Source organism: Tenrec ecaudatus, chromosome 11 (assembly GCF_050624435.1).
Source record: "Tenrec ecaudatus isolate mTenEca1 chromosome 11, mTenEca1.hap1, whole genome shotgun sequence".
Lineage (NCBI taxonomy): Eukaryota > Metazoa > Chordata > Mammalia > Afrosoricida > Tenrecidae > Tenrec > Tenrec ecaudatus.
The window spans coordinates 7543276-7570509 of record NC_134540.1 but is presented as its reverse complement, the minus strand read 5'-3'; the positions used below and the strand labels follow the sequence as shown (position 1 = coordinate 7570509).

Sequence of the window (27234 nt, the reverse complement as noted above, 5' to 3'; positions counted from 1 at the left end):
CTATGTTAGAGCCCTGGATCTGGAGGAGCCACGTGGAGACCCCAACCAGTGCTAAGATGCGTCCACTGTCCCTGGACTCACGAGACTTGCTACCCACTGGCCTGTGATCTTCCTGCATCCGGCGTCATTGCATGTGCTGTGTGAGTCTCACTTGATCTGCAGTGGGCTGCAATGCTTTATTGATGCATAATTTCTTCTTGATATAAAGCTCTCTCTTATACACCTGTGAGTGTGTCTATGAATTTGATTTTCTAGTCAACTCAGACCAATTGTATATTGAGAAACATCCTAGCCCAACCCAGGTAAAATTCATAAGTCCGATATTAGCACATATGTCTGATACTAGTCCACAAATCCTTCTTGATACTCACGCTGCCATGCAATAATGTCGAATGCAGGAAGATCACAGGCCAGTGGGTGGAAAGTCTTGAAGATCTAGTGGTGGTGGAAGAATCTCAGGACGTGACTCCTCCAGCTCCAGGGCTCTGGCTCTATCAGTGTGTCTCCATGTGGCTTGTCAAAAGGATTGTCTTGAAGAGAGAGTGTGTGTGTCCGGTCTCCAGGGAGGAAGACAGGAGTTCCTAGAATCCTCAGGAGAAAGCCACGCCCCCACAGAGGCATGATTGGCTATGACCTGATTGACAGGGTAGACTCCACCCCTTTGCTCAAGTTGACAGTAGATTAGGTAACTGCCACAGTCACTAAAGACTCCGAGTTCATTTCAGTTTTACTTTTCCTCCTAGTTTTGTAGCCACTCAGACCAGTAATTAGTGTGGCAGATAAGTAATCTGGAGGGTTAGTTTTTGTTTTGTTTTGTTTGAAGTTTGTGAGCCTTCCCTCTCCTTTTTAAAACAAAACATTAATTTGTTTTTTAAAGAAGCACACTGTATGTATGATAGTCACACAGCCTGTCTTTACAAATGAAACCAGCAGCAATATCATATTAAACCCTCCAAAATGTAATTTCATATGCCTCCCCTCTCCCTGTTCCCAGCCCAATCCCTAGCTGCCCCTTGTTTTCAAGATGTTGTCATCTTGTGGTATACAACCAAGTTTCTTTTTCTTTGTTTTTCCTTCTACTAATGGTGTCAGCAAAAATTTCTCTTCATAAGATTGACTTTGCTGAACATATGTCCTCCAGCTTTGTCCACGTCTTGTGGTGGTGAAGAGCCGTTACCATTTCTAATTGATGCATCATATTCCATTGTATGCTCCATTGTGTCCAGAGTTTGCCTATCCATTCTTGTAAAGTCAGAGTTTGGGGTTGTTTCCGTGTTTTTGCTGTTGTGGACATTGCCGCGGTAGATATAGATGTGCATCAATCTGTGTTCTGTACTTGCTGTCTTCAGGGTCTATGCCAGGAGAGACATGGCTGGATCGTAAGGTGTCTGCGACGTTTGCTCTGTGTATGTTTGCTTACTCCGTTGGCATAAGATCATCCGATGCTTGTCCTTTGGTCACTGGCTTGGAGAAGGAGCATCCATGGTGCCGCATGCCTGGCCACTTCCTTTCTCTTTATGGGGTGGTTCTTCTTCCACGGCGTGTGGACCACATGTGGTCTGTCCACTCCTTTGCTGATGGACAGGTTGGTTGTTCCACCTCTTGGCTACGGTGAAAGTGAGGCATGGGACATTGGTGTGCGTGTCTGCCCGCCATCATGCCTTCCCTTCTCTCTGGTGTCCACCTGCCATGGTGGACCCCGGGGTCGTTCTGCGGGCCCCTTCCTGAGGACCTACTGAGCTCTTTCCCAGAGCGGCTGCTCCAGGTTACGTTCTCACCAGCAGTGGATGAGGGCTCTGACTTTCCCACATCCCCGCCAGCACGTTGCTTTCTCATCACGTGTCTCAATCCCTGCGGGGGAGCAGCGGTGTCACAGTGTTGGTTTTGATCCTTTTTCTCCGTGTTTTCTTTCTCTGAAAGGCGTGGACCCGCACCCTTGAATCGGTGCCCTCAGCTTCTCTTGGTTTCCTTGTTCCACGTTGTTGGGGCGATTTACTGAAATGTGTTTTTTCATCCTTTCTCTTGTCTTGTTCAACCAGGCGCCCTCATGGGTTATGTCTTGGACTTCTAAGTGCAACGTCTTGGGTGTCAGCTGTCCAAATCCACCACCCAGTCTGTCCCTGCAAAACCCTGCAGTCCTGCACGCCCACAGGGCCCGTTCTGCCCTGCCCTACAGGGTCGTGACGAGTCAATTCACTCGATGTCAGTGAATTTGTTTTTTTTGTTTGGTTTGGTTGATTTTACTGCTCATCTCCAATAGCTCTTGGGGGAAAAAAGGTCTATTTGATAGACACGTTATCATTGTATATCTTTCCGGGCATTCACATATAAAAAGGTGGACTTTAAAACTTCCTGTAATGACTGTTCCTTCCACAAAGCAAAAAGCCAAGCTCAGCCCTCAAGTTGACTCTGACTCAGAGTGAGCGTGTAAGACAAGCTAGAACTCCTCCTGTGGGTTTCTCAGACTCTAACTCTTCATGGGAGTCGAAAACCCAGTCTTTTTCTCACGGAGCGTGCGTTAGTCCGGGTAGACTAGAGAAACAAATTCATAGACACTCGTGTATCAGAAAGAGCTTTATATACAAGAGCAATTGGATATTGAGAAAACATCCCAGCCCAATCCAGATTAAGTTCATAAGTCCATTATTAGCCCATATGCCCGATACTAATCTATGAAGTCCTCTTCAGACTTTCAAAAATACATGGAATGGCACTGAGTGCAGGAAGATCACAGGCCAGTGGGTGGGAAGTCCTGTGGATCCAGTGGTGGTGTAAGCATCTCAGCTCTGCCAGGGGTCTGTACCTGGCTCCTCCAGCTCAGGGTACTGGCCCAGCTCCATGTGTCTTGTCAGCTGCAATGTCTCCCAGGGAGTGAGCCTGCATCCTGTCTCCAGCGAGCTGTTTATCTCCTTAGCACCTCCAAATGTTATTGACATGTTAAATATTATATGACCTGATTGACAGGCAAAACTCCACCCCTTTACTCTTAATCCTCTGAAATTGACAACAGATCATGTAACTACCACAGAGAGGCTGGTGATTTTAAACTGCTGGCCTTGTGGTAAGCAGCCGCTACGCTACCTGGGCTCCTGGTGGAGAATCACCTGAGAACAAGGATGAGAGATCAGAGCAAAGGAAACGCCAGCCGAAGGCAGCAGTGTTGTTCACATACCCTTTCCCAGCGGACCCCAAATCCACCCAGCCAGGCTGCTGCACCCAGGGCCAAGGATTCGAGCGTGGTTCCCTGGGGCAGCCCACAAGCCACCACCATCCGACAGCCTGACAAGAGAGTTGGTGGAAGGTCCAGGAAAAGGAGGAAGAGCTGTCCAGGAGAAGGATTGATACCGTGTCTGCAGCCGAGGGCTCGGACATCAGGACAATCATGAGGATGGTGCAGGAGCAGACCGGGTTTCCTTCTGTTTGTTGCACATCCAGTCGCTATGAGTCGGAGTTGATGGCAGCTCCCAGCAGCAGCAGCAGCAGCAGCAGCAATGGCGTGAGTTGGAATCTCCGCGTCAGAGCTGACCTGATGGTGTGCAGCCACCGCCACAACCATGGACAGCAGCAGCCACGACGTGAGTCCGACTCGCTGCCGTGGCAGCCGGTTTCATCCACTGGTACCCTAACCGCCCCCCAACTTTCTCAAAGGAGAGTAGATGGGTGTCCACGCTTCGGCTTCAAAACTTGTCACGTGCTGTCTCCTTATGGCATCAGCGGTGAGCCAGACCCTAGGGCACCTAAGGGGAGGGCCTGTCTCCCTCTGTTTGGAAAGGACGTATGGCACGCTAAGTGGACGGCCAGGGTGCCGCCGTGGGATGCAGCACCCCGAGGCCTCCGTGCGGTGTTTGTGGACACACTTGGCTCTCCTCTTGGGGGCAGCGGGGACCAGGACTCGTCCCCTGTGTCCTGCAACCTATTGGCTGTGCTCTCTCCTGAGCGCAGCGGAACTCCTGGAGAAGGAGAGCTCCCCGTCTCAGCCCTGGCATCACTGCTGGGGGAGCAGCGGAGAGACCCGCTTGTCAGGACACTGAAATTAGCCTCGACCCGCCCTCTCTCACCTGAGGAACTTCAGTCAGGCCGACATTCCCACGGCGGTCAACTTGCCATCTTCTCCCCGCTGCCCTCTGTTCAGCCGGCCTGTCCAGCCAAGTGTCGGAATAAATGGCTTTCTGTCCAGAGCATTTGTATTGAGTAATGAATGCATTGAGCAGCAGCAGAGGCATGAAAATCCAATAAGAGCAGGACATGCGTATTATTTAATGGGGATCCTAAGTAGCCCTGGTGGAGCAATGGGTTAGCACTTGGCTGCTTTTGAAAGGGTATTGGTTCAAACCAACCAGCTCCACAGGCAGGGAAAATCTGGCCACCTGTTCCCGTAAAGACTGCAGCCTTGGAGATGGGGGAGGGGGGACGGCATTCGGTTTTACCCTGTAAAGTTGCAACGGACTCGGTGACAACCAAGAACAACCATGGATAAGAAGGAAAACTCAAACCCACCACCATTGGGTTGATCCAGGCGCCCAGCGGCCCTGCAGGACAGAGTAGAACCGTCCCTGTGCGTTTGCAAGATGGCAAGTCTTTACGGGAGAGCAGGAAGCCCCTGTCTCTCTCCAGAGGAGGGACTGCTGGTTTCTGGTTTTGAACTGCAGACCCTGCAGGTAAGCCGTCAGGCTCTTCACCACCGGAGGTGCTGTGTAAAGATCATTTGTAAGTGGATTGGCGAGGACCCAGCCTCTCTTTCTCACATTGGATACACATGGTTTGTAAAGAACAGGCTGTAAAAGCCACTCTGAGCCACCACGAAGTGCCATGGAGAATTATCCCTCCCTCACCCACTCACTCACCGCCACTGAGCCCCTTCGGCTCATGGTGACGGCATGGGACGAGGGAGAGTGAGTGTCCGTTTGGATTTCAAGACTTTATTCACCTCCTTGCAGGAGGAGAGAGCCTTCTTTCCCCCAACTGGAGGGTTCGAACCACTGACTTTGTAGTTGGCTGACTACCGAATCTACTGTGTAGATTACTATGTAACCTACTATGCCACCAGGGCTCCTGAAGGGGTAGTGTCGATAACACTGCATCAGGGCCAGTGAGCGTCCTCTGAGAACAGACTACGGGACAAAGCAGTCTGGTGCCTGGTATTTTTCTTTAACCCCCTTCTGAAGCATCGGGGGGAAAAAAAGATGGAAAATAGAAATGTGACAATGAACAGGATGGTCAGTTTCGCTTCTTTGTAGCGGGTGGGAGCCACGTGCCTAATGAAACGCAGACACTGTCCTGTGAGTTGGGCACATGCCTTCACAACGACCATGAAACCAAACCAAGCCAGCCGCTGTCAAGCCAGCCCAACTCCTGGTGACCCCGCGTGCCTCAGCGTAGCACGAGGCTGTTCTCAACTCCGTGGGGTCTCCCACACTGATTTTTCCGACGTTTATCCCCAGGCCTTTCTTCCAAGCTACCTCTGAGAGGACTTGACTCCAACCTTTCAGGCATCAGCTGAGCACATTAACCCTATGCACCACGAACTACTGACCTCCCTGCCATCCGGTCCAGTCCGACTCACAGCCATCCCAGAGGGCAGAGTAGAGCCGCCTTCGTGGGGTTCTGGGACTGTCAATCTGACGGGAGCAGAAAATCTTATCTTCCTCCCACCGTTAGCAGCGCCACGTGTCACCCTGTACCAGGGCACGTAACAAAGACCAACAACCAGCCCGAGCCTGTTGCTGTGGAGTTTCAGCATGGAGCTGCTCCACACGGTTTGCTTGCCTGTCATTTTGATGGAAGCCGTTGCCCACAGAGCCGCAGAATTGGGCTCACACTGCCAACTTTGGGGCTAGCACCTGGTGACAGATCACTTACATCACCCTCAGAGGCCCTGAACTCTGACCAACCCAACAAACCACTGCCACTGAGTCAGTTCCAACCTGTCGTGACCCTACACAAGGAGTGGTCTTTCTTGATAACGCGTCCAAAGTAAGTGAGGCGAAGTCGAACCATCCTCGTCCTATGTAGAGTTGCTATGAGTCTCTATGGCAGTGGGGCTTTGGTGGGGCTTAGGGTGGGGGTGGGGTGGGGAAGAAGGAGCAGTCATGGCTTAGGGGACTCTGAGTATCTGTTCGTGGTGGGGAAATGATTTAGAAATGGTTAATGGTGATAGATGTACAATATGAGGAACTACCCAATTATACAGGTAAAAATATCAAATTTTCAAAAATTGTGTTTTATATACACACATGTGCACACACACATATATACACACATGGATGTTGTGGGTTCAAATGACAGAACTATAATGTCTTGAAATCTAGAAGAGTCGTTATTCAGCTAGCTGGGCTACCGAGACCCTAAAGGTGTTTTCCAGCCCAGACTGAGTGGACTTCTCAGTCCCTCTTTAAAGACCCCAAACTCATTGATGACCCGTCTGGGATTCAAGCAAGCACGAACAGAAGCAGAAAGTAAAATGAACGGATTAATTGTAGCTCTCAGAAGAGCAAGCATGCATCACAAGGTACCTTATCATAAAAGAAACCATACCGAAAGTGATTATAACATCCTGGTTACCATAGCGAGATTATAATAAAAGAAACAACACTAAAATTGATAACATCTTGGTTAGCACGATAAGATTAACTATACCATTCAGATTACAATGTAAAAAAATACTGAAAAATAATTAAAACAAGTGATACATTGAAGAATAGTTGAAACTAATTGTCGTGTCCTGGACCTGAGAACATGGGAGTACATTTTAAAATGAATCCCCAGCAGAGACTTACCCATCAGGGGAGGGAGGATGGGCAGGTCGACCAGCAGTCAACTTTCTGAGATGGGCGGGAGGCACCGGCAAGTCATTTAGCAGCTCACAAAAACGGAGTTTCTCTTGCTAGCCCGCCTCACCACGAGGGGACGTCAAAAAGATCTTGGGGAAATGGAGCGAAAAGATAGAGTGAGGGGTTCTCACTTTGTGAAACAATAACTTCCCACTTTCGTATATTTGTTTGGTAGATGTTCCTATAACTTTGTAGCCATATGCATATAAAGTTACAGAAGCATTTATTAACAGAAATATCCGACGGCAAGTTATTGTCCCTCCACCTGGGTGTGTGCGCTTCTGGACAGCGCTTCTCCCTCGCCAGCCCGACCCCAAAGGATTTCTTCGTCTTCCCGTGACACTCCGCCACAACCACCTTGAGGATCTCAAATTATGTTCCCTTTGGATGCCCTTTGGCTTGGGGTGTGTCGTTGCCATGGAAACAAGAGTCTTACAGCCTTGCCATGAGGAAATAAAAGTCTGCCGCAGAACGTTCCTGGACTTCGCATCACAAGCATAGTTCTCAGTTCTCTTCAAACATCTTGCCCTGGTGATTGTCCTGTGTCCTTTGAGAAAGCCTATTAAGATGACCTCTTTGGAATTCACCCCCCCAAAAAAACACCCCCAAACAAACAAACAAACAAACAAGCCCAAAACAAAACATTCACCTGGACTATCTGTGCTGACCTCTGGGCCTCGAATTCTTTTTGTTGTTGTTGCCATTTTAAAAGAATTTCCATTGATGATGGCAACATATATACAAATATGCTGGAAATAATTGATGTATGGAGTGTTACAAGAGCTGTAAGACCCCCAATAATATGATTTAAATAAAAATAATAATTTATTATCTCTAATCTTCACGTAGACCTGCTTGTCATCTTTTTTTACCCAGTTAAATTTATTTATTAAAAAAATTCATTTGACCTGATGCCAGGGGCTTGGGTGGACAGCAAATGTTTTGAGAATGATGAGGGCGACGAATGTACAAATGTGCTTTACACAATTGATGTATGTATGGATGGTGATAGGAGTTGTATGAGCCCCTAATAAAATGATTTGAAAAAAATGAGCTGATAAACCAAGGGCTCAAGTAGAAAGCAAATGTTTTGAGAATGATGGCAACAAATGTACAAATGTGCTTGATACATGGATGTATATATAGATGTGATGAGTTGTATGAGCCCCCAATAAAATGATTGAAAAAAATTCATTTGAACAGTTTTATTGGCATATAATTCAGACTTGATGCAATTTATTAGTTCAGTCATAGTAAGAAGAGTTTTATAACCATCAAATCCATTTTAGAACGTTTCCTTCTTTCTTGCCCTCATTGTACTTAGCTCCCCATTTCCCCCCAACATCCCATACTATACCCCCAAGAAACCATTCATCTAAACGCTGTCTAGAGATTCACCTCTCCTGGATTTCACCAACAGAAAAACATACAAACAACATCAACGAAACCAAGCAACAATGAAACTAACAACAATAACAAAATAAATCCGAGAAAAACCTCAGTGGAAAAGCAAGCAGAAAATGTTGAAAAGTGGAGCCAATGTAAAAAGAGTTGAAAGGGAGATCCAACGATAGTCGGTACCTTTTAGCCCAGGCATCTGCGGCAATCCACTGTCCATCGTGATCTTCACAACAGCAAAGCTGCTCGCATTCCTGGTCAGTGGTCAGAAGGGATTCAGGGGAGGCTTAGACCCCGTCCCTTGAAAAGAACCACTGCTTTGAATGGAACTGGTCTAGTAGCTCCCCTCAGAAGCCACTCTTGCCTGGATCTCTGTGTAAAGGCACCCTGGGAGCATCGTGGTTATGGGTTGGTCTGTGATTATTCACACGGTTGGCAGTTTGAAGACACCAACCTCTCCAGGGGAGAAAGCTGGCCCTGTCTACCCCCATAAAGAGTTACTGTCTCGGAAACTCGGGGGCAGGTCTACCCACCCTATGGGGTCACGATGAGTTGGTGTTAACTCGATAGTAGTGAGTTTCAGGTTGTTGTTGTTGTTTGGTCTAAGGAACCTAAACTAAGTGCAGCCCCCACTGAGAGAACCTGTGTGCAGCCCCCACTGACAAGGGAGCCTCGCATAAACTGATCTCGTAGGGAGCACACCTGTGTGTGTGGGAACCGGAACCCGAGCGGCCTGTGTTAGCTGCCTTTACCCTCACTGACGTACACATCCTGTTGAAGTGACCACGTTTATGTTATTGAGCGGGCTTCCAAACGTTTGTGGAAAAAGAAAAAGGAAAACCAAACCCTAACAAAAAATGTCATACGTAATTCCAGGTCTGTCTGCTGACCTTGATGACTGTCTCCCCACTGGTCCTGGGGAGTTCCGGGAGCTGCCCCTCCTAGCCTGAAGTCTATATCGGGGCTCTTCAGGGGCTTTGTGACTTTTCTTTGCTCCCATTGCTATTCTGTTCCCTTCCTGGTTTGCCCTGCTGCTGGGGGTGGGGGTAGGCTCCGGACTGGATGAACTCCCCACCGTGTGTCCAGTGAGGGGACGTCAAGTCTCCAGCAGTTGTCTGTGCCTTGGCAGCTCCGTGCAGGGGCACATCTTCGGGGCTTGATGTGCCGATATGCAGCCTAGACCGCTCCTTTCTCTTTCTCCTTCTTGGTTTGCTTCCGTGTAGGGGTGGCAGGCCTGCCCCTCTCCCCAACCTGTAGACTCAGTGTTGTTCTCTGTCACACATACTCCTAGGGAGGGGTCACTTTGTCTCTTATTGGGGTCGGCCATGTAGCCCAGTATTTTCATGCATTGCTCCACGTGGGTACGTGGCCCTCAAGGTTTGGTGTGCCGTGGTGGGGTCTGCATGCACACTCCCAATTCTGGGGAGACATAATACTCTCCCCCTGGGTGGGTTAGTGCCCTACTACCCCACCCTGTGCCTTCATTTCCCTCCCCCCTTTTCTCACTCCTTTTCCCCCCTTCCCCTTTTTAGTGTTGGAATAACATGTACCTCCTTGGGTTTGGTCTGACCTCCACCTGATTGCCTATACCTCAACCTGTGTAGTGTGAGATAACTGGCTTTTCTTCTATAGTTCCTGTGTTGATTGTACTTACCTCATTTGGTTTCTATTTTGGTTTGCTTATTGATATAAGACAGGCATGGGAAACGAGCTCAAGGAGAAAGCAATGGGACTGATGGTCCCCGAGGGACTTGGGGGTGAAGGAGGTGGGGAAAGGGAGCCTTGAGCAAACAATGCCTTAGACAGGGAACAACTAGGAATTAAAATCAACAACAAGAAGGGCACAGGGCTTCGGGGGGTGTTGGAGCAACAGCAGCGTAGCTGAGAGGAAGTACTAAGAGGCAGAAGGAGAGCAAGCGTGATGGTGGGGCAGGAGGAAGGTGACAGGAAACAGGAATGATGTAGGAAGCAAGGATATGGATAGAGATTTAATCATAGGTGTGTACAGATGTTAATACATTAATTCATAAAAATAGAGGTATCGGCCCATGTGCATATATTTATATGACAGTGCACTGAGTTAGTGGAAAGACTTTAGGCTTCTCCTCATGCCCTCTCTCAATACAAGAACACTTAGTTCTAACAGCCTGGCATTCTGTTATGCTCACCCTCCCAGCACAATCGCTGAAGACAAAATGGGTACATAAGCAAATGTGGTGAAGAAAGCTGATGGTGCCCGGCTATCAAAAGATAAAGTGTCTGGAGCCTTAAAGGCTTGAAGTTAAACAAGCAGCCATCTAGCAGAGAGACAACAAAACCCACATGGAAGATGCTCACCAGCCTGTGCGATCATGAGGTGTTGCTGGGACCTGGTAATAGGCATCAGAAGACCCCAAACAAACAAACACAAACAAATCATATTGTTGGGAACGAGGGGGGTTGGAGCAGAGACCCAAAGCCCATCAGTAGACAATGGTAAACCCCCTCACAGAAGGGTCTCAAGGAAGGGATGAGTCGAGGGTGCAGTAAAGCACCAATGAAACACACAATACTCCTCTGGTTCCATGAGTCTTCCTCACTGCCCACTATCATGACCCCAGTCCTGCCTTTCACTGAGGGCTGGACAGGAGCATGTGCACAGGTACAGATAAGACATAAGAGCTCACCACACACAGAAAATCCAGAAACAGGAATGGGAGTAGCAATACCAGAGGGGCCAGGGGGAAGGTGGGAAGAGGAGTGGGGGAAGGGAGAACTGATCTCAATGATTGACATATAACCTCCCCTCCTCCCACCCCTCCCCCCAGTTCCCAGGGAAATGAACAACAGAGACCACAGGGGAATGGAGACAGTGGTCGGTGTAAGATATGAAAATAATATTCATTTATAATTTATCAAGGGGGCAGCGGTCGGGGGTGGGGAGGGAGGGGAGAAAAGAGGAGCTGATGTGCTCGATACAATTGATGTATGGATTGTTACAAGAGTGGGAAGTGTCAGTCTTTAAAAAAATGTTAAAAGTGGAAAAATGGACCCGACAGATAGCAATTGTGAACCTTTGTTGTTGTTGTTTTAATTTTAGCATCTGCATCGTTTATTGATCTCAGCCTTTTTTCCTCCCTCTGCCCTTGCAGTACGGCCAAGTATAGCCTGCTGACCTTTCTACCTCGCTTCCTCTACGAGCAGATTAGACGAGCTGCTAACGCCTTCTTCCTCTTCATTGCCTTATTGCAGGTAATTCAAGCGAACGACCGACCGGGCGGGCGGGCGCCCCAGTTACTCGCCCAACGGGAGGGATCTTGCTCGAAGGCTGTACAATTGGAAGCGTTGCCCATGTTTGGGTTATTTCCTTCATCCATGGGTTGTTAGAATGAACAGAGCCATCCCCATGAAAAGAGAGGTGGTGTAGTGCGTTATCCATCAGGCTGCTAGCCACTGCAAGGTCATCAGTTCGAAGCCGCCAGCTACTCCTTGGGAGAAAGAGGAGGCTGTCCTCCCATAATGAGTTTCCGTCTCAGAAACCCACAGGGACAGTTCCACCTTGTCCTGTAGGGGTGCTGTGCATCGGCATGAGATTTCTTTGGGTATTGCGTTTGGGATAACGGGGGAACCCTAGTGGTTACGCATTGGGCTGCAATCAACAAGGTCAGTAGTTCAAAGCCACCAGCCAACCAGCTCCACAGGAGAAAGAGGGGGCTTGCTACTCCCGTAAAGAGTTACAGTCTCAGAAACCCCCAGAGGCAGTTCTTCCCTGCCCTATGGGGTCTCTGAGAGTCGGCATCAACTCCATGGCAGCGGGTTGGGAGAATGGCAGCGTTTGGAAGAACCATTGGTAAAAATGGCTCTAGACTCACACTTTGCCCCTCTGCCCCCTGTTCCCAACACATGGTAATGTTGGATTCGGAAAGGAAGCAGGTGACACACAGCTGCTTCGGACCTCAAGGTCACCATCTGTGTGCAGGAGAAACGGAACGGAAGTGTGAAAAGATGACGATGGGTTTCTTTATTCCGGATTTTAATGTGCCAGCCTGGCCTTTGGTCTCTTTATCTTCCAGCAAATTCCAGATGTGTCTCCGACCGGCAGATACACCACCCTGGTGCCCTTGATCATCATCCTAACCATTGCTGGCATCAAAGAGATCGTAGAAGATTTTGTAAGTGTTTGCCGTTGATAAGATCAGAGGACCTTTACAACATTTATGGGAAAAGGTCATGATTTTTAAAATTTCGCTTCACCCATACATTTTTTGTCGCCCCTCCCGCTGTGTAAAACCACTCAGTCAGATAGATCTGCTATATTGCTTTGTGTGAAAGATGTTTGGTAGCGACGTGGGTTAAGCGGTGGGCTGGGCACGGCCAGGGCAGCAGTTTGAGCTCACTGGCGGCTTCGCAGAAGAAAGACAAGGCTGTGCAGAAAGGGTTCCTGGGAGTCCCAGGGGACTCGGTGGTGGCGGGTGGGTTTGGGTTTGCTCTGCTCTGTACCACAAGCGGAAGAAAAAGAAGCTGGGCGGACACTTAGGCAGCCTCTTCAAACTCCGGGTGGCATTTTGGGGTGTGTGTGGGGGTGGGTATAGCGTCAGTTCACCACCACGTTCTTCCCGGATGACACCCCAAGTGTCTCCCATCCTCATCAGTCACTGGGAGTCGTGCAAACTCTGCTTTCATATGGGAAGTCTCATGTCAGCAACCCCCTTGTCGCCCCCTCAGAGCTTGCTAGTCTGAGCAGCACACGAAGGATTGTCCCTGGGCCTGGCCGGACAGCCTGGGACCTGGGCCATTGTAGGACTACCAGTTTCCTCCTCGCACGTAGCCCAGAAGAGACATTTCCAAGCCGGTTGGCTATGATCTTCCCTCCTGCTCTCCCCTTCTCTCCTGCTCCCCTCCCCCTCTCTCCACCTTTCCCTTCTCCCCTTCTCTTCTTCCCACCTGTTCCAGTCTCCCCTCCCTCCTTTGTCCCCTCCCTCTCCTCTCCCTCCTCCTGTCTTATCCCCTCCCCTTTTCCCTCTTCCCTTCTAGAGTGTCCTCCCCTCCCATCCCTCTCCCTTTCCCTTCCTCCCCTTTCTCATACTTAATCCCTCTTTTAAAGCTAATTAGGAGGGAGGCCTTTATCCTTAAAAGTGCTTGCTAATCATCAGGACCAGGGTCGCAAAGCAGAGTGGACTGCACGCAGGTCCAGGGTGACAGGCACCCCCAGCTCCTGGGCTGAGTCGGTGCTGTTGGCACGGAGGTGCCCCTGGCCCCACCTCCCGCATCCCATGGTTTGCTCTTTCAATTATTCATTTGGAACTTTCAAATCTAAGGATTATTTTCTTTCTGTGACAGAAGCGGCATAAGGCTGACAATGCAGTTAACAAAAAGAAAACAATAGGTAAGCTTCCAGCCCGAGTCACTTTTTCCACCAAGAAACCCAAGAATGAAGCCTGTGCCTGCCCCGAGTCTAAAGTAATGAGTAGTTAATTAATGGCATGGCGGCGTCGCACCAGGTGCTGGTCTGTGATGCGTGGAAACGGACCAGGGAAGCGACCAGCCCACTGAGCCCGATGTCATTGAGCCCCCAGTAAGATCTGAGCAGTATCTGTACCCTTTAGGGTTCAGATGCTAGAAAAGTTAGCAGCAGTCTACATCCTTGGTCTGTTACGGCTTCTTCTCCCCCTTTCCGCATGTTGATTTCTTTATGATCGGGCCTGCTTTGGGCGGTTTGTTGTGTTTTGAACCTGGAAGCAGCAGGCTGATCTTTGTCCATGTGCATGTCATGCATGTGTGTGCATTAGTGTGCTCAAACATGACAGCAATTGCGAGGGTGGCCGGGCAATGATGCTTTCCATTGCACCCGGAGTCGCTGTGAGTTGGGGACAACTTGATGGCATCTGACAATGACAATAACTACATCCCTACACCTTACATGCATCCATGGGCCAGAGTTCTTTTTTTTTTTTTTTTTGCGTGTGTGGGCGTGTTCTGCTCTTCTGTCTACATATCCAATTTATCTGTTGCTGGGACATGCTCCCATTCATAGACACAATTTTAGAAGATGCCTTTTGGATTCTAGGAGCCCTGGCGGCTTAGCCGTTAGATGTTGAGCTGCCTACTGCAAGGTCAGCAGTTCGTAACCACCAGCAGCTCCTTGGGAGCAAGATGGGGCTTTCTAGTCTCTAAAGAGTGACCGTCTCAGAAGCCCACAGGCGCAGTTCTACCCTGTCCCACAGGGTCGCTGTGAGTCGGCATCAATTCAATGGACTGTTTGGTTTTAGAAAGCCTACCTTCTTTCGATCCTTAGACTGTCGCCTTTCTTTGCTCTTACAGTGTTAAGGAACGGCATGTGGCACACCATCATGTGGAAAGAGGTAAGCACACGTTTTTAAGGACAGGCCACGGCATCATTGTCTGGGGACTTGTCCCTTCCAGGTGACACTGAATGCAGCGTCAGCTTTGTGCTAAGACATGGGCTGTGTCCCTCTCTCATGTGTCACCTTATGGATGGACAGCTGGGGCACGTTGACCCTGACCCCTGACCGCTTCCAGAAGGACCCAGCACCCTCTGAAGGTGTGAATGCTGAAATCGCAAAGCAACCTGCAGGTTTCTAAATCCAATTGGAGAAAGAGGGTTCTCAGCTCCGCAATTGTCCTACTATTTTGTTGTTGTTATTGTTGTTTTGTTTTTTTCAGAAACACTTTTTGACCTAACTTTTCATCTGCTCGGGGCAAACAGTTTCGGGATTTTCGTCACCATTTAATCTGGAGTGCGGGAACCTGGGTTGAAACATCAGCTCATTTTGACCCCAAGGCCAGGGTGGGTCAGCATGGCCGACACACTCACTGCCAGCCCAGCCCGTTCCAACACATGCTTGAAACTGAAACTTAGAGGTGAAGCCCCTCACCAAGGTCGTGTGGCATCTGCTGGTGAAGCTCACCTTTGACCTAGCCCTTCCTTGACTCAAGAGCCCACGTCCTGCCCAGCATGGCCGAGTCCTGGGACTGCTTCTGCGGATCCCATCAGCACAGCCCAGGGAGACTGGGTCAGCCACCTCTTAAGCTCCACCCCCCATGTCACTGTGTCCTGTGGACAGCTCAGAAGTCCTTCCCTGGTCTGTTCTGATCTCAGCCGCCAGCATCCCCATTCACCTTGGACTGAGTGGGGGAGGGATACCAGCCAGTGGACATGGCCTCTTGCATCTCTCATGCCCTTCACCTGCCAATTAAGTTAGACACATCGTCCCCCTTTTGGGCGCATTTCTAGGTGGTGTGGGGAGGTCTTTTAGATCCATGGTCCAAAGGCGAATTTACTAAACCCAGCCTGTTGGCAGACGGGCTGTTTTTGAATTCTGGTTTTTGCACCTGCTAGCTGTGTGGCTACCACGGTTTACCTTGGGGGCTCAGTGTCACCATTTGTGAAACGGGGACAACGTCTCTGTGCTCACTCAGTCGGACTCACAATAACCCAGGGAAGACATGCTGCCACCCACGCTGGAAGGAGAGAAAGCTGAGACATGCAGAGGCCACCATCACTGGCCCGTGGTCCTACAGCTGGGAGGTGGTGTGCCCCGCGGGACTTGAACTCAGGCCGCCTGGATGGCTCTGAACTGGGCCGGCTCTTGGGCACGCTGTCCAGTGGCATACCCCGCCGGGGACATGTTTAGTTAGTACCCGCCAACGAGTTGAATTCTTGGGAACACCACAGGGGGCAGTGTTGCTGGGTCCTCCAGGCTCACTCTGAACCTGAATCAGCTCCATGGCAGTGAGAGGGAGATCTTCCTCTTGGTGGGAGTCCCTGGGCATTGCAAACAAGGAGCGCTGGTGGCACTGCTGGTTAAGCCTTGGTCTGTTAACTGCCAGGTGACTGGTTCGAAGCCACCAGCCACTCTGAAGGAGAAAGGTGAGGTTACAGGCTCCCATAAAGATGGAAAACCTCCAAAGCCATGTAGTGGGTTTTTATGAGTTGGAATCGAATTGATGGCGGTGGGATTGGGCATTGCAAATGGCTAACCGGCTCAGCCGTACACCAGAAGGTTGGTCGTTTGAGTCCACTGGAAACCTCTGGACCTCAGTTCTGCTTCGGCACACAGAGGGTTACTAGGAACCAGGGTGGACGAGACAGTGACTGATACTGGGATCCCGGCTTCACTTCCTCTCTCTCATGTGTCTGTGCCCTTGTGTCCGGTTCCGCAGGTGGCAGTGGGCGATGTCGTGAAGGCCGTCAATGGGCAGTATCTTCCAGCAGACATGATCCTCCTCTCCTCCAGGTCAGCTGTGCTGGTGGACACTGTTTTTCAATGAATATAGTTAAGAATCATCAAGTGACCAGTGCATATTGTCTCGGGTCACCTTTCCCCTTTGACCTCAGAGTCAAGGTTTGCTTCTTGTTCCACACCCTGCTCTTCCCTTTGAGTCTGCCTGCCTGGTCCTCCTCCCATTCATCCTGAAGGAGTTAACATTCGTTTGCAAATGAATTGGTAAAACCAATTCCTTTCAGTCTGAGGGCTATTCTGGTGGTATCCCTCAGTTATGAGGGAGCTAATTCAGAGCAGTTGAGTAATCGATTGCGTTCACAGTGAAGCCCGTCTTTTCTGCCTGGTGCCTCCTGTAACCCACGGTTCTTAGAGGCCCCGGCATTTTCTGCGAACTCCGTTTCCTCTCCGTTAGTTCCTGTGCTGCCCTCTGCCTCCCCGTATCGTTTCCACAATCTCTGGGTAGTTTTGTCTTATAGAGGCATTAGCACACAGGCCTTTGGTATCATGGACGGGACTTCTCCGTAGGAGGGGCTTGAGACATAGTCTCTATCAAAGAAAGACAGCCACCATCAGAAGCGGATTGAGCTGCAGATAAAAAACGATGACCCCAAACGATAGATACTTCCCAGAGTAGGGTACCGCTGAGAGTCATGGGTGTGTGTGCTGCACATGTCATTCAGGTTGCAGTTCGTGCGGCTTGTTCTGGGGTTCATGACTCATTTGGTTGCAAGCTTTCTCTTTAATTTCCTGCTCACGATGAGAGATTCAGACTGAAACACTGAGTCCTATGGAGGAGCTAGAGCCCCATGAGAGTCAGGCAGGACTCTCATTTTTTAATTGTGATTGATAATAAATAAATGCATCCTAAAATAATTAAACCTCATCTACGCTGAGGCCAGAAGAACTAGACGGTGCCCATCTACCACTGCCAACTATTCAAAACAGGATCCCATTAGCTATCTCCTGATAAAATGAGAGGAAAATTGGGAACAGAACCTCACATTCTGAAACAAAACATTAAACCAAACACAGACAGACTAGAGGGCTCCCTGAGACCATTGCATGGAGGTACTCTTCAAAAGTGGAACCCCAACTAATCTCTGAGATCACCTTGTGGTCAAATGGAAAAATGATTATTGCTCATAAGCATTGTGTTCCTTAAAAAAAATTGCCTGTGTTAGGTGCTGTGGAGACTGATTTGTAACAACTCTGTCACAAACTGAGGTTCCTTTTTAAAACAACCCTGCGTAAGACAGAACACAGCACGGCCCAGTCCTGGGTTGCCCACAGTCATTGCTGTACTTGATCTCGTTGTCGCAGCCGCTGTGTCAGGCCCTCTTATCGAGGGTCTTCCTTATTGTCACTGACCCTCTAGGTTGACGAGCATGCTGCCGTCCTCTTTGACATGTGCCAAGCACCTCAGACAAACTGCCGACAGCCCGGTTTCCAAGGAGCATTCTGGCTGTGCTTCTTCCAAGACGGATCTGTCTGTTGGCTCCTCTGACAGTCGATAGTAAACAGGCAGGATCCAGCTTGTGAACGTCAACTTTACATATAACTGGGGTCATACTAGGTTGTACACTGAGCTACTAGCCACAGGGTCAGAGGTTTGAACCCTTCAGCCGTCTACTGGCGAACCAGTTAAAATCTCAGAAACCAGTTCTACTCTGTCCTGTAGGGCCGCTGTGAGTGAGTTTGTGTGTGTGTGTGCGTGTGTGTGCGTGTGTGCGGTTCTAGTCGCAAACCAAGCCCTGGAGAGCTTATTATGTTAAACGTTTGAAGTACAGACAATGGTTCATAATGACAATTGAATGTGACTTTTTAAGACGTCATTGTTGTTGTACTATGTGAGAGATGTGTTTGCATATCTGAAATTGCTTCTCTAACTTAAAAAAATTAATTTTTTCTCTATTTTTGTAGAGAGAAAGGTACACTGTATGCTAAGACAAACGTTTGGCCCACTGACATTAGATATGAATTGTAATTATGTACAGATTTGACTTAAAGGTAAACTTAGGAAAGGAGCTTGTTCATCACCGGGGCTACCTGTTTTCAGAATTCTTTACTACAGCACTATCATTCAAATCATCAATTCTTTGTCAGTTTTCCTTCTAAATGTCCTACCTTTCATGCAAATTATGTGATATTAAAGAAGTTCACCTGACGGGTCCCTGAGAGTACAGATGCACTTGATAGCAGTGGGTTTCGAGTGGGTTATATGAGACCAAACAGTCAATCAAGTCAACCTTGAAACAAGGATGGAGAGTCTCCGGGGTGCAGGGAAACTAGATGAATGGAAAGAGGACAACCAGAATGGAACTCATGAGAACATTCTCGCATTGTGAAGAATGTAACAATGTCATTGAAGAGCTTGTAAAGGAATTGGTAATTGGGAACCCTAACTGCATGCTAACCATCACCAGAAACACTGTAACATTTTATTTAAAATATTGAAATACCAATCACTCCATAGTTGGAGGCACATGTCTTGGCCATGACCCCGAGGACATTTGGTTTTGGCATGGGATTGTTTTGTCTGAGAACACTCGTTCCCAATATATTTGTGCTAAGCACAATGTCCCATTTGAGCTTCCAAAGAGCCCTTGCTGTCCTTCTGCAAAGCACCAGAAAACCAGGCACAGAGTGGTGAAAGGACTCACCAAGGCCGAGTGCTAATGCAGGTCGGGAGCGCGCAGCCAGGGTGATGGGAGGGTCCCTGCTCCCATCCTTTAGCCACGCTCCCTCTCCCCCAAGCTGGAACTCTGAGCACTATCTTTCCTAGCCTCGAACTGAATGGCTTTGATGAAGAAGGTCCTCTTTGACCTAGATTTAAAAATGTAGTGAAAGAAATGCTTGTTTCACCTTGGCCTCCATCATGTCTCTGGCTACAAGTTTTCTTCCCATAGTAGGTCTGTACCACCCTGCCTGGGACATCTCTTTGGGTCAGAAGTTGCCCGGAATTGCAGGCTGAGCCTCAGATTTGGGGCCTGAACCCAACCATTGGGCCTTTGCTGGAGCATGGTGTGTTTCAGCAAGCATGCCTCTCTCCACTCATCCACAGTCATCCCTGCCATTTAAGCTCCAGTGGCTCCGACTCTACCCCCTGCCCACAGGGAGGCCCACAAGGCTGCATCACCCGGACACTCTGGTCCATCAGAGTTGAGCCCTAAAGCTGAGTGCTCATCACCTCCTACCGAAGTTGTTGTGTACAGCCATGTGTTTTGAAGGACTGATCAACAAGCCTAAGGAGCCCTGGTGGGGCATAATGATTATGCATTGGGCTGCTAACCGCAAAGTCAGCAGTTCAAAACTACCAGGCGCTCCTCGGGAGAAAGTTAAGAGTTTCTACTCCTGTCAAGAAGTACAGTCTCGGAAATCCACAGGGGCAGTCCTACCCTGTCCTGTAGGGTCACTATGAGTCAGCATCGACTCAATGGCAGTGAGTTTGGCTTTGGTTGGTGTCAACAGGACTCGTTTCCATAATGGTGGCTTCCATGAGCCACACGCTGTGTGAAGAGGGTCTTTCTGACGTTGGCTGTCTTTTCTTTTCTCTCTGTAGTGAACCTCAGGCAATGTGCTACATTGAGACCGCGAATCTAGATGGGGAGACCAATCTTAAGATACGTCAGGTAACTCAAGTGCTTAGGGTTGTGGTGGTGGCCAGATCCCAAATGTGGACAACCCCCCCTCCCACATGCCAATCGCTATTTAAAATCTTTTATTCTAGACCAAACCATGTGCTACCACCAAAGGTAAGGAGCCCCGGTGGCCTAGTGGAGTGGGCATTGGGCGGCTAACCGCAGGATCGGAAGTTCAAAACCACCAGCCTGCTCCGAGGGCATCTGTCCCTGTAGAGATTTACAGCTTGGGAAACCCAGAGAGGCCGTTCTCTATGAGTCAGCATTGGACCGATGGCAGTGAGTTTGCTCTTGAGCGTAAGACTAAAGGTTGCTCCCTGATGCTCATGAAATCAACCCCTCCCTCTGACGACGAGGAGAACTCATTGAACCAGAGCCGCAGAGAATAAGTTCACAACACTGCAGGCCACCAAAGGATGACCTGCGTTTGTATCTCAGGGAGTTCTTTACTGGCCTATCCTGAGTGGTCGAGCTACCCGGCGAGGGAAGAGAAGCGGTGGACACATCCCAGGCCCCTTACCCCACACTGCTGCTTCACCTGTGGCTTTCATTCCAGAGAGGGATAAGCGACAGACACATTGGCCATGCCTTAAATAATCTCTTCTTTTAATGGCCATGGAAGAGTTTTATTTCAGGCATTATTTAATAAACATAAACTGGGTCACGGCTAAGCTTGAGTCTCAGCACCCAGTCAGAGGCCCACCCTGTCGTGGCTAGTTGCCGTCTCAGAGGGCCCCCCCCAGCAGCTCAGCAGGGGAAGTCAGGAGCTGGCAGCGAGACTGTCTCCATGTTTGGCCTTCCCCAAACATCTTCCCTTCCTACGCCAAGTGACAACAGATATTGTATTTGGAGAATACTTTAGACCCCAACCCAAACTCACTTCCATCAAGTCAATTCCAACTCCTAGGTGACCCTGGAGGACACAGTAGAACCTCCCCTGCCGTTTTCCAAGATTTGTAAGTTCACGGGAGCGGAAAGCCTCGTCTCTCTCCCATGGAGCGGCTGGTGGTTTCGAACTGCTGACCTTGCGGCTAGCAGCCCCGTGAAGCACACTACGAATACTTTAGTAAAGAATTTAATGTCCTCAGTGTGCGGACAAACAGAATGATCCAATCCACTGGATGCGGCAGCCTACAGTGTCACTGAATGTCAAGCTGCTGTAGTTTTTAAAAAATCACTAAGGACATTACATTTCTTTGGCCCCTTAGACATGTGATTTTTGACTCTGTTGTGGTGTTTTAAAGGTGCACGGGCAAGGACAGGGTGCAGAAAACACACCAAGGGGTCCTTTACTTTTATTTTTCTCACCTGAGGACAATAAATTGGAGGGGACTTCAGAAACTTCATGGAAAAACTCCATGATCTTGTAATGTCACGTCTGCACGAACTCTGTGGAGGCCGCTCGAAGGTCATGCTTTGGGCCAGCTCAGAGCGTGCCATGGTTCACCAAACCAGGCTGCTTTCAGAAACGCTTCCATCTTCTTGCCTCGCTCGCTGTTGGGCAAGTTTGGCATCCGATCTGCTGGGCCAGTGTATTGTATGGGCCAGATGATCTGACGTAGCCATCATTGTAGATGATTATCTCCTCCTCCGTCTTTGATTGAGAATGGAATACTGAGCAGGGTGTCCCAGCCACTGGCGATGGAGATGGTTTCCAGTTTCTGTTCTGGTTTCGCTTGCAGGGTCTGAGCCACACGGCCGAAATGCAAACGAGGGAAGTGCTGATGAAGTTATCTGGCACCATCGAATGCGAAGGACCGAATCGCCACCTCTATGACTTCACGGGGAACCTGAACTTGGATGGGCAGAGGTAGCACGCCCCCCTCTTCTCATCCCCTACTGTGACCGAGCAATACTGGGACGTAGGTTATTTTCCAGCCTCAGAAGAGTTTTTAAACCATGAGGCTTGTTCAAGGTTCACTTAGATATGAGAAGCTGGGCTTTCCTTAATTGAAACACCCATTTAAGTATATTTAAACCACCCCTGGGACATGAGCCGTGGTGGCGTAGTGCTTATACGTTGGGCTGCTAACTGCAAGGTGAGCAGTTCAAAACCACCAGCCACTCCTAGTGAGAAAGACGAGACTTTTTACTCCCATAAGGATTCAAAGTCTTGGAGACCCACAGAGGCAGCTCTGACCTGTCCTACAGGGTCAGTAGGGGTTGGAATGGACTCCCTGGCAGTAAGTTTGGTTTGGTTTGGTTTTGTGTGGCAGAAGAGAACCCGGGATCTTCACCTGAGGTTCAAAGCCCTTGGCCTGCTCTTCACTCTGTGTGGTACTGGTCAGAGCAGAGAGGAGTTCGAGAAGCCAGGTTTTGGAGGGCATGCAAGCCATCAAGTGGCCACGGAGGGATGTCTAATGATTCTTTCCAGCCTTCTTCCAACCCATGCGCATCTCTCTGTTTGGGGAAAGTCGAGGAAAATGATAAGCCATTCCCCTCTGTCTGTTGTCTGCGTCCTCTAGACCTGGTTGTCTGGGAATTCCTTCTCTTGTCTGAGCATCGTCTCTCGTCCCTATGCTGGGAGGTGGTGCCCTATTTTCTGCCCGTCTTTTATTTGTGTTTCCAGCAGGCTGAGGAAGGACTTGGCTCCCCAAGTCAGCCCAAAGCCATGTGACAACCTTGAGTGGGGGGGTCGTCGTCTTGCCTCTCAGTAACTGCACAGCCGTTCTCAGCCCCTCCACCCCCGCACTCCCCAGTGTGAACACCTGTTATCATTCACGTTTTTTATTTCATCATCGCCATCCTTGGCGATTTGAGAGTGTAAGCTTATCCCTGTGTTTCGATTTTTTCCCCTCTGAAAAATAAGTCTTTCATTAAACCAATTCATTTATTGAATTACTGTACCTTAAAATTTTAATTTTATTCACTATCATTCAATTAAATCAATTTATTTACTTAGGAACAAAATAATCCTGGTGTCCCAATTTGTTATTTAGCAAATGTTTCCTTGCCGGGTCTACAGTTCTGTAACAAGCTCAAGTTGGTCACTCATTAACATTTAACAAAATTCAAAAAAAACCCGAACAAACAAAATAGCCAGGAAAAGACAGCCCCACCCCCTCCGCCCTGGACCCCAGACACATACATTTTTTGGGGGTGACAAATGGATAGAGAACTTCTTGTGTTTGGTGTTTTGGGATTTTTTTTGGAGGGGGGAGTTCGGGAGGGAATCCAAAGTTAACCTTGATTGGCCCCGGGGCCTGTCAGTCAAGACTTTCAAATTTGACTAAAGGAAGCTTTTGGCCTGGTGTGTGTTTATGCTTCAAGGGAAGGTCTAGTCTCTATGGGCCGATTTCCATTAAATATGCATGTCCTTTCTTACTTTCAGCCCCGTTGCCCTTGGGCCCGACCAGATCTTGTTAAGAGGCACCCAGCTTCGAAACACTCAGTGGGTCTTTGGCATCGTTGTCTATACCGGACACGACACCAAACTCATGCAGGTAAAGCACTTCTGTGTGGTTGTAGTTTGTGCTTGCGTAGTTCCTTGCCTGCTCTCCGTGGGTAGAAGTCGGATATACGAGCACTCTATCCAAGAAACTCAAGTTTTACGAATGGAAATTTGGAAAGGCAGTACCCCCACTGTAGCTCCCTGGGTAGGTTCCCCTCCCCCCTTTTGTTTTCATTCTGAGCTTCTGCTATCTTTTCTGATATTTGGTATACCTTGCCTGAATTAGGTATTGTCTTTGTCTTGTGGATTTAGGAAAATAATCTTTTTTCCCCCCTTTTTCTTGGCTTGAACGGGTTTGGGTCAAAGTATTTTCCCCAACTTTTTCCTTCTCACCCCTGTTAAAATTTGGATTTGGCAAGAAATTGTCTTATTTAATTGAACTGGAGAACAAACAATTAAAACAATTGTTTGGAAATTCAGGTTTCTACTTAAGAGATGAAAAGGAAAAATATTCAAATGATTTCACTTACTCTTCCAGCAAATATTTCATATTATTAATGAGAAATGCAATATTCCCCATATAACATTATAAGTGTGCGTGCTATATTACATATAACATGGGATGAAGGTTATGTTGAGAAACAATAGCTTCACAGTTTGACATTTTTGTGTTAGTCTGGGTTGAGCAGAGAAACAAATTCATTGAAACGCATGTATATGTAAAGAAAACTTTATATCAAAGAGTAATTCTATATTAAGACCAGTCCAGATCAAGTCCATAAGCCTGATATTAGCCCATATGACCGATACCAGTCTATGGATTCCTCCTCAGACTCACGCAGCACATGCAATGGTGCCAAACACAGGAAGATCACAGGCCAGTGGGTGGAAAGTCTTGAGGATCCATTGGCAGTAGAAGCATCTCAGCACTGGTGTGGGTCTCCATGTGGCTCCTCCAGCTCTAGGGCTCATGGCTCCATGTTAATAGGAAGGTGAAGCAGCTAGAGAGAGTTCCCAGAATCCTCATGATAAGGCAATGCCCACAAGGAGGGAATCGGTTGGGCTGTGACCTGATTGACAAGCTACACTCCACCCCTTCATTCTTTCATCAATGACATGAAATTGTATAACTACTACATTTTGTGTAATAAAAGTTTCTGCGACTTTTTAGCAAAGCTTTTTTACTTACCCTCATACTGTTGTGGTGGGTGTGGGGCTTATGAGTTGGACTGCTAGCTGTAAGTTCAGCAGTTTGAAACCACTAGCCACTCCTTGGGAGAAAGATGAGGCTTCCTTCTACCATAAAGAGTTACAGTCGTGGAAACCCTATGGACCAATTCTGCTCTGCCCCAGAGGGTCGCTGCGAGTGAGAATCAACTTGATGGCCGTGAGTTTAGTTGACTTGTACTGTTGTCCATTAAATGTACAACAGCATTTTGGAAATGTTTGCAATATTGTGAGAATTACAAAAATGTGGCAGAGTCAGGAAGTGAGCATATCCTTTTGGGAAAAGGGTACAGAAAGACCAGGGTACCTCCCCTCTTTTAAACTCGCTGTTGACTCAGGAGCACGTGGTTCCTTGTTCGTCTTGATTATTTAGTAAAGAAGATAGAACCTGGTACCTTACAGATGGTGCGTTTGCCTGCCCTAACCTCCTTTGCCCCCACCCCTTGCTCCCAAATCTGTGTTGTGCCCTTTGCTGACTTCCAATACTATTGTGCAGAATTCAACCAAAGCACCTCTGAAGAGATCCAATGTTGAGAAGGTGACCAATGTGCAGATCCTGGTGTTGTTTGGGATCCTCCTGGTCATGGCCTTGGTGAGCTCGGTGGGCGCCCTCTACTGGAATGGGTCTCACGGTGGCAAGAACTGGTACATCAAGAAGATGGGTGAGTGCTGGGGTGTGTATGTGTATTGCTGATTGATGTAGGACAGAATGTGCTTGGACTGTTCTTCCCCAGGTAGCCCTGCACCATTTGGCTCCTGTATATAATGCCAGCCTTTCAAAGAAGATCGAAAAATTATGAGTTATGTGCTGAAGTAAAGATGGGCTCATCAAGGGACTAGTTTTTTTTTAAGGGACTAGTTTTTACTCAAATGATGCTGATTTTCCTTTAAGCTACTTTCTTGGTGGTTTTAATAGATGCCATCTTTGTGTATCAGAATCCATCTTATATTAACCCTGATTTAATCTATATCATACGGAATCTTCAATACAGTCTTACTTCATTCTCGTAACCCCCTTTTGCTCCTTGAGTATATATCTTTAGTTCTCGTTAGGCGCCACCAGGTCCGTGTTCACTCACGGCAACCCCATGTGCAGCACAAGAAAGGTCCTGTGTCATCCTCACGGTTGTTCTTACAGTGGAGCCCAGGGTTGGGGCCACTGTGTCAGGCCATCTCGTCAAGGGTCTTCTTTGTCACTGCCCCTCTACCGAGCATGATGTCTTTTCCCAGAGACTAGTGTCTCCTGATAACAAGTCCAAAGCAAAGGACACAGTCCTGCCGTCCTTGCCTCTGAGGAGCACCCTGACTGTCCTTCTGCCACCACAGACCAGTTTGTCCTGTAAGCAGAACATGGTACGTTCAGCATTCCTCTCCAGCGCCGTAACTGAAATGCATTGGTTCCTCTTCTGTCTTCCTTATCCAGGCCCAACTTCCACGTGCATAGGAGGCAATTGAAAACGCCCTGGGTCGGGCAAGGTGCACCTTAGTCCTCAACTAGCATCCTTTTCCTTTCAACCCTTTCGTGAAGTCTTGGACCGTGTGTTTACTCAATGCAATGCATCCTTTGATCTCCGCATTGCTGCTTCCAGGATCATGGGTTGTGGATCCAAGCAAGATGAACTCCTTGAGCACTCCGATCTTTTTTACATTTATCGTGATGCTGCCCGCTGGTCTACTTGTGAGGATTTGGCCTTCCTTTCAATACTATTTCACTGCTTAGCTGTGTTTTAAGTCCAACAATGAAGTGTGATCATTAATTTTTATAATCTCGTATCTTCTAAAGATCCTAAATTTTAAAAAAAGAAAAGGAATGACACGGTTTAAAAAATTTTATCCACAACTATTTAGCATCTTCGATACTTTTCATTTTCTCCTGTGCACAGCAGGGATCCACCCGTTTTATTTCCCTGAATCAAGTAGCTTCATTTTCTCCCCATTTCTCTTTGCTGTCTTGCATCTCTAAACTTTGTCAGTCCAACAATACAATTTCGTCATTTTGTTTGATACAGAAGAAAGAACGAAAGTATCTGATTATATAATATTTTAGAACTACTTATAGAATTACCTTGACTGGTGCTCTTTTTTATGGATTTTAATTATTATCTAGTGTCATTTGTTTTCATTTTGGAAAACTTTTATAGCATTTTTCTTTTGTACAGCAGCTGGCAACAAAGTATCTCAGTGTGCATCATGGAATGTCTTCATTTCTCTTTCAGTTTTGCTGGATAGTTTTGCTGGGTATTAAATTTGTGGCTGGCGTTCTTTTTCTTTCAGTCGTTTGACTATATCCCCCTCCTGCTTTCTGCGTCCATTATTTCTGATGGGAGTCAGCTGTCAGTCATCCGGGGTCGTCTTGTCCACGAACACCTTTGCTCTTTAAGCTTTCAAGATTTTCTCTTTGCTTTTCGTCTTTCAGTGGTTTTGTGTCTACTCTGGAGTTTATTGGGTGGCTGGGATTTGCAGATTGATTGAATTTGGAAAGCGTGCAACTGTTATTTAATCAAGTATTTATCCTGCTTCCCCCT

At 48.2% G+C, this 27234-nt stretch overlaps 1 protein-coding gene across 2 annotated transcripts in view; it reads left to right on the top strand.

The window, feature by feature from the left end:
- The window catches only part of LOC142461636 (phospholipid-transporting ATPase IB), a 481622-nt gene that overhangs the window by 44714 nt on the left and 409674 nt on the right, over window positions 1-27234 (top strand). For both annotated transcript variants that reach the window (XM_075563588.1, XM_075563587.1), the window contains exons 2-10: window positions 11360-11459; window positions 12281-12379; window positions 13548-13593; window positions 14529-14569; window positions 16392-16465; window positions 20013-20082; window positions 21774-21901; window positions 23423-23534; window positions 25206-25371. In XM_075563588.1, coding sequence (XP_075419703.1) covers window positions 11360-11459; window positions 12281-12379; window positions 13548-13593; window positions 14529-14569; window positions 16392-16465; window positions 20013-20082; window positions 21774-21901; window positions 23423-23534; window positions 25206-25371 — 836 coding nt within the window. The remainder of the gene's footprint in view (window positions 1-11359; window positions 11460-12280; window positions 12380-13547; window positions 13594-14528; window positions 14570-16391; window positions 16466-20012; window positions 20083-21773; window positions 21902-23422; window positions 23535-25205; window positions 25372-27234) is intronic.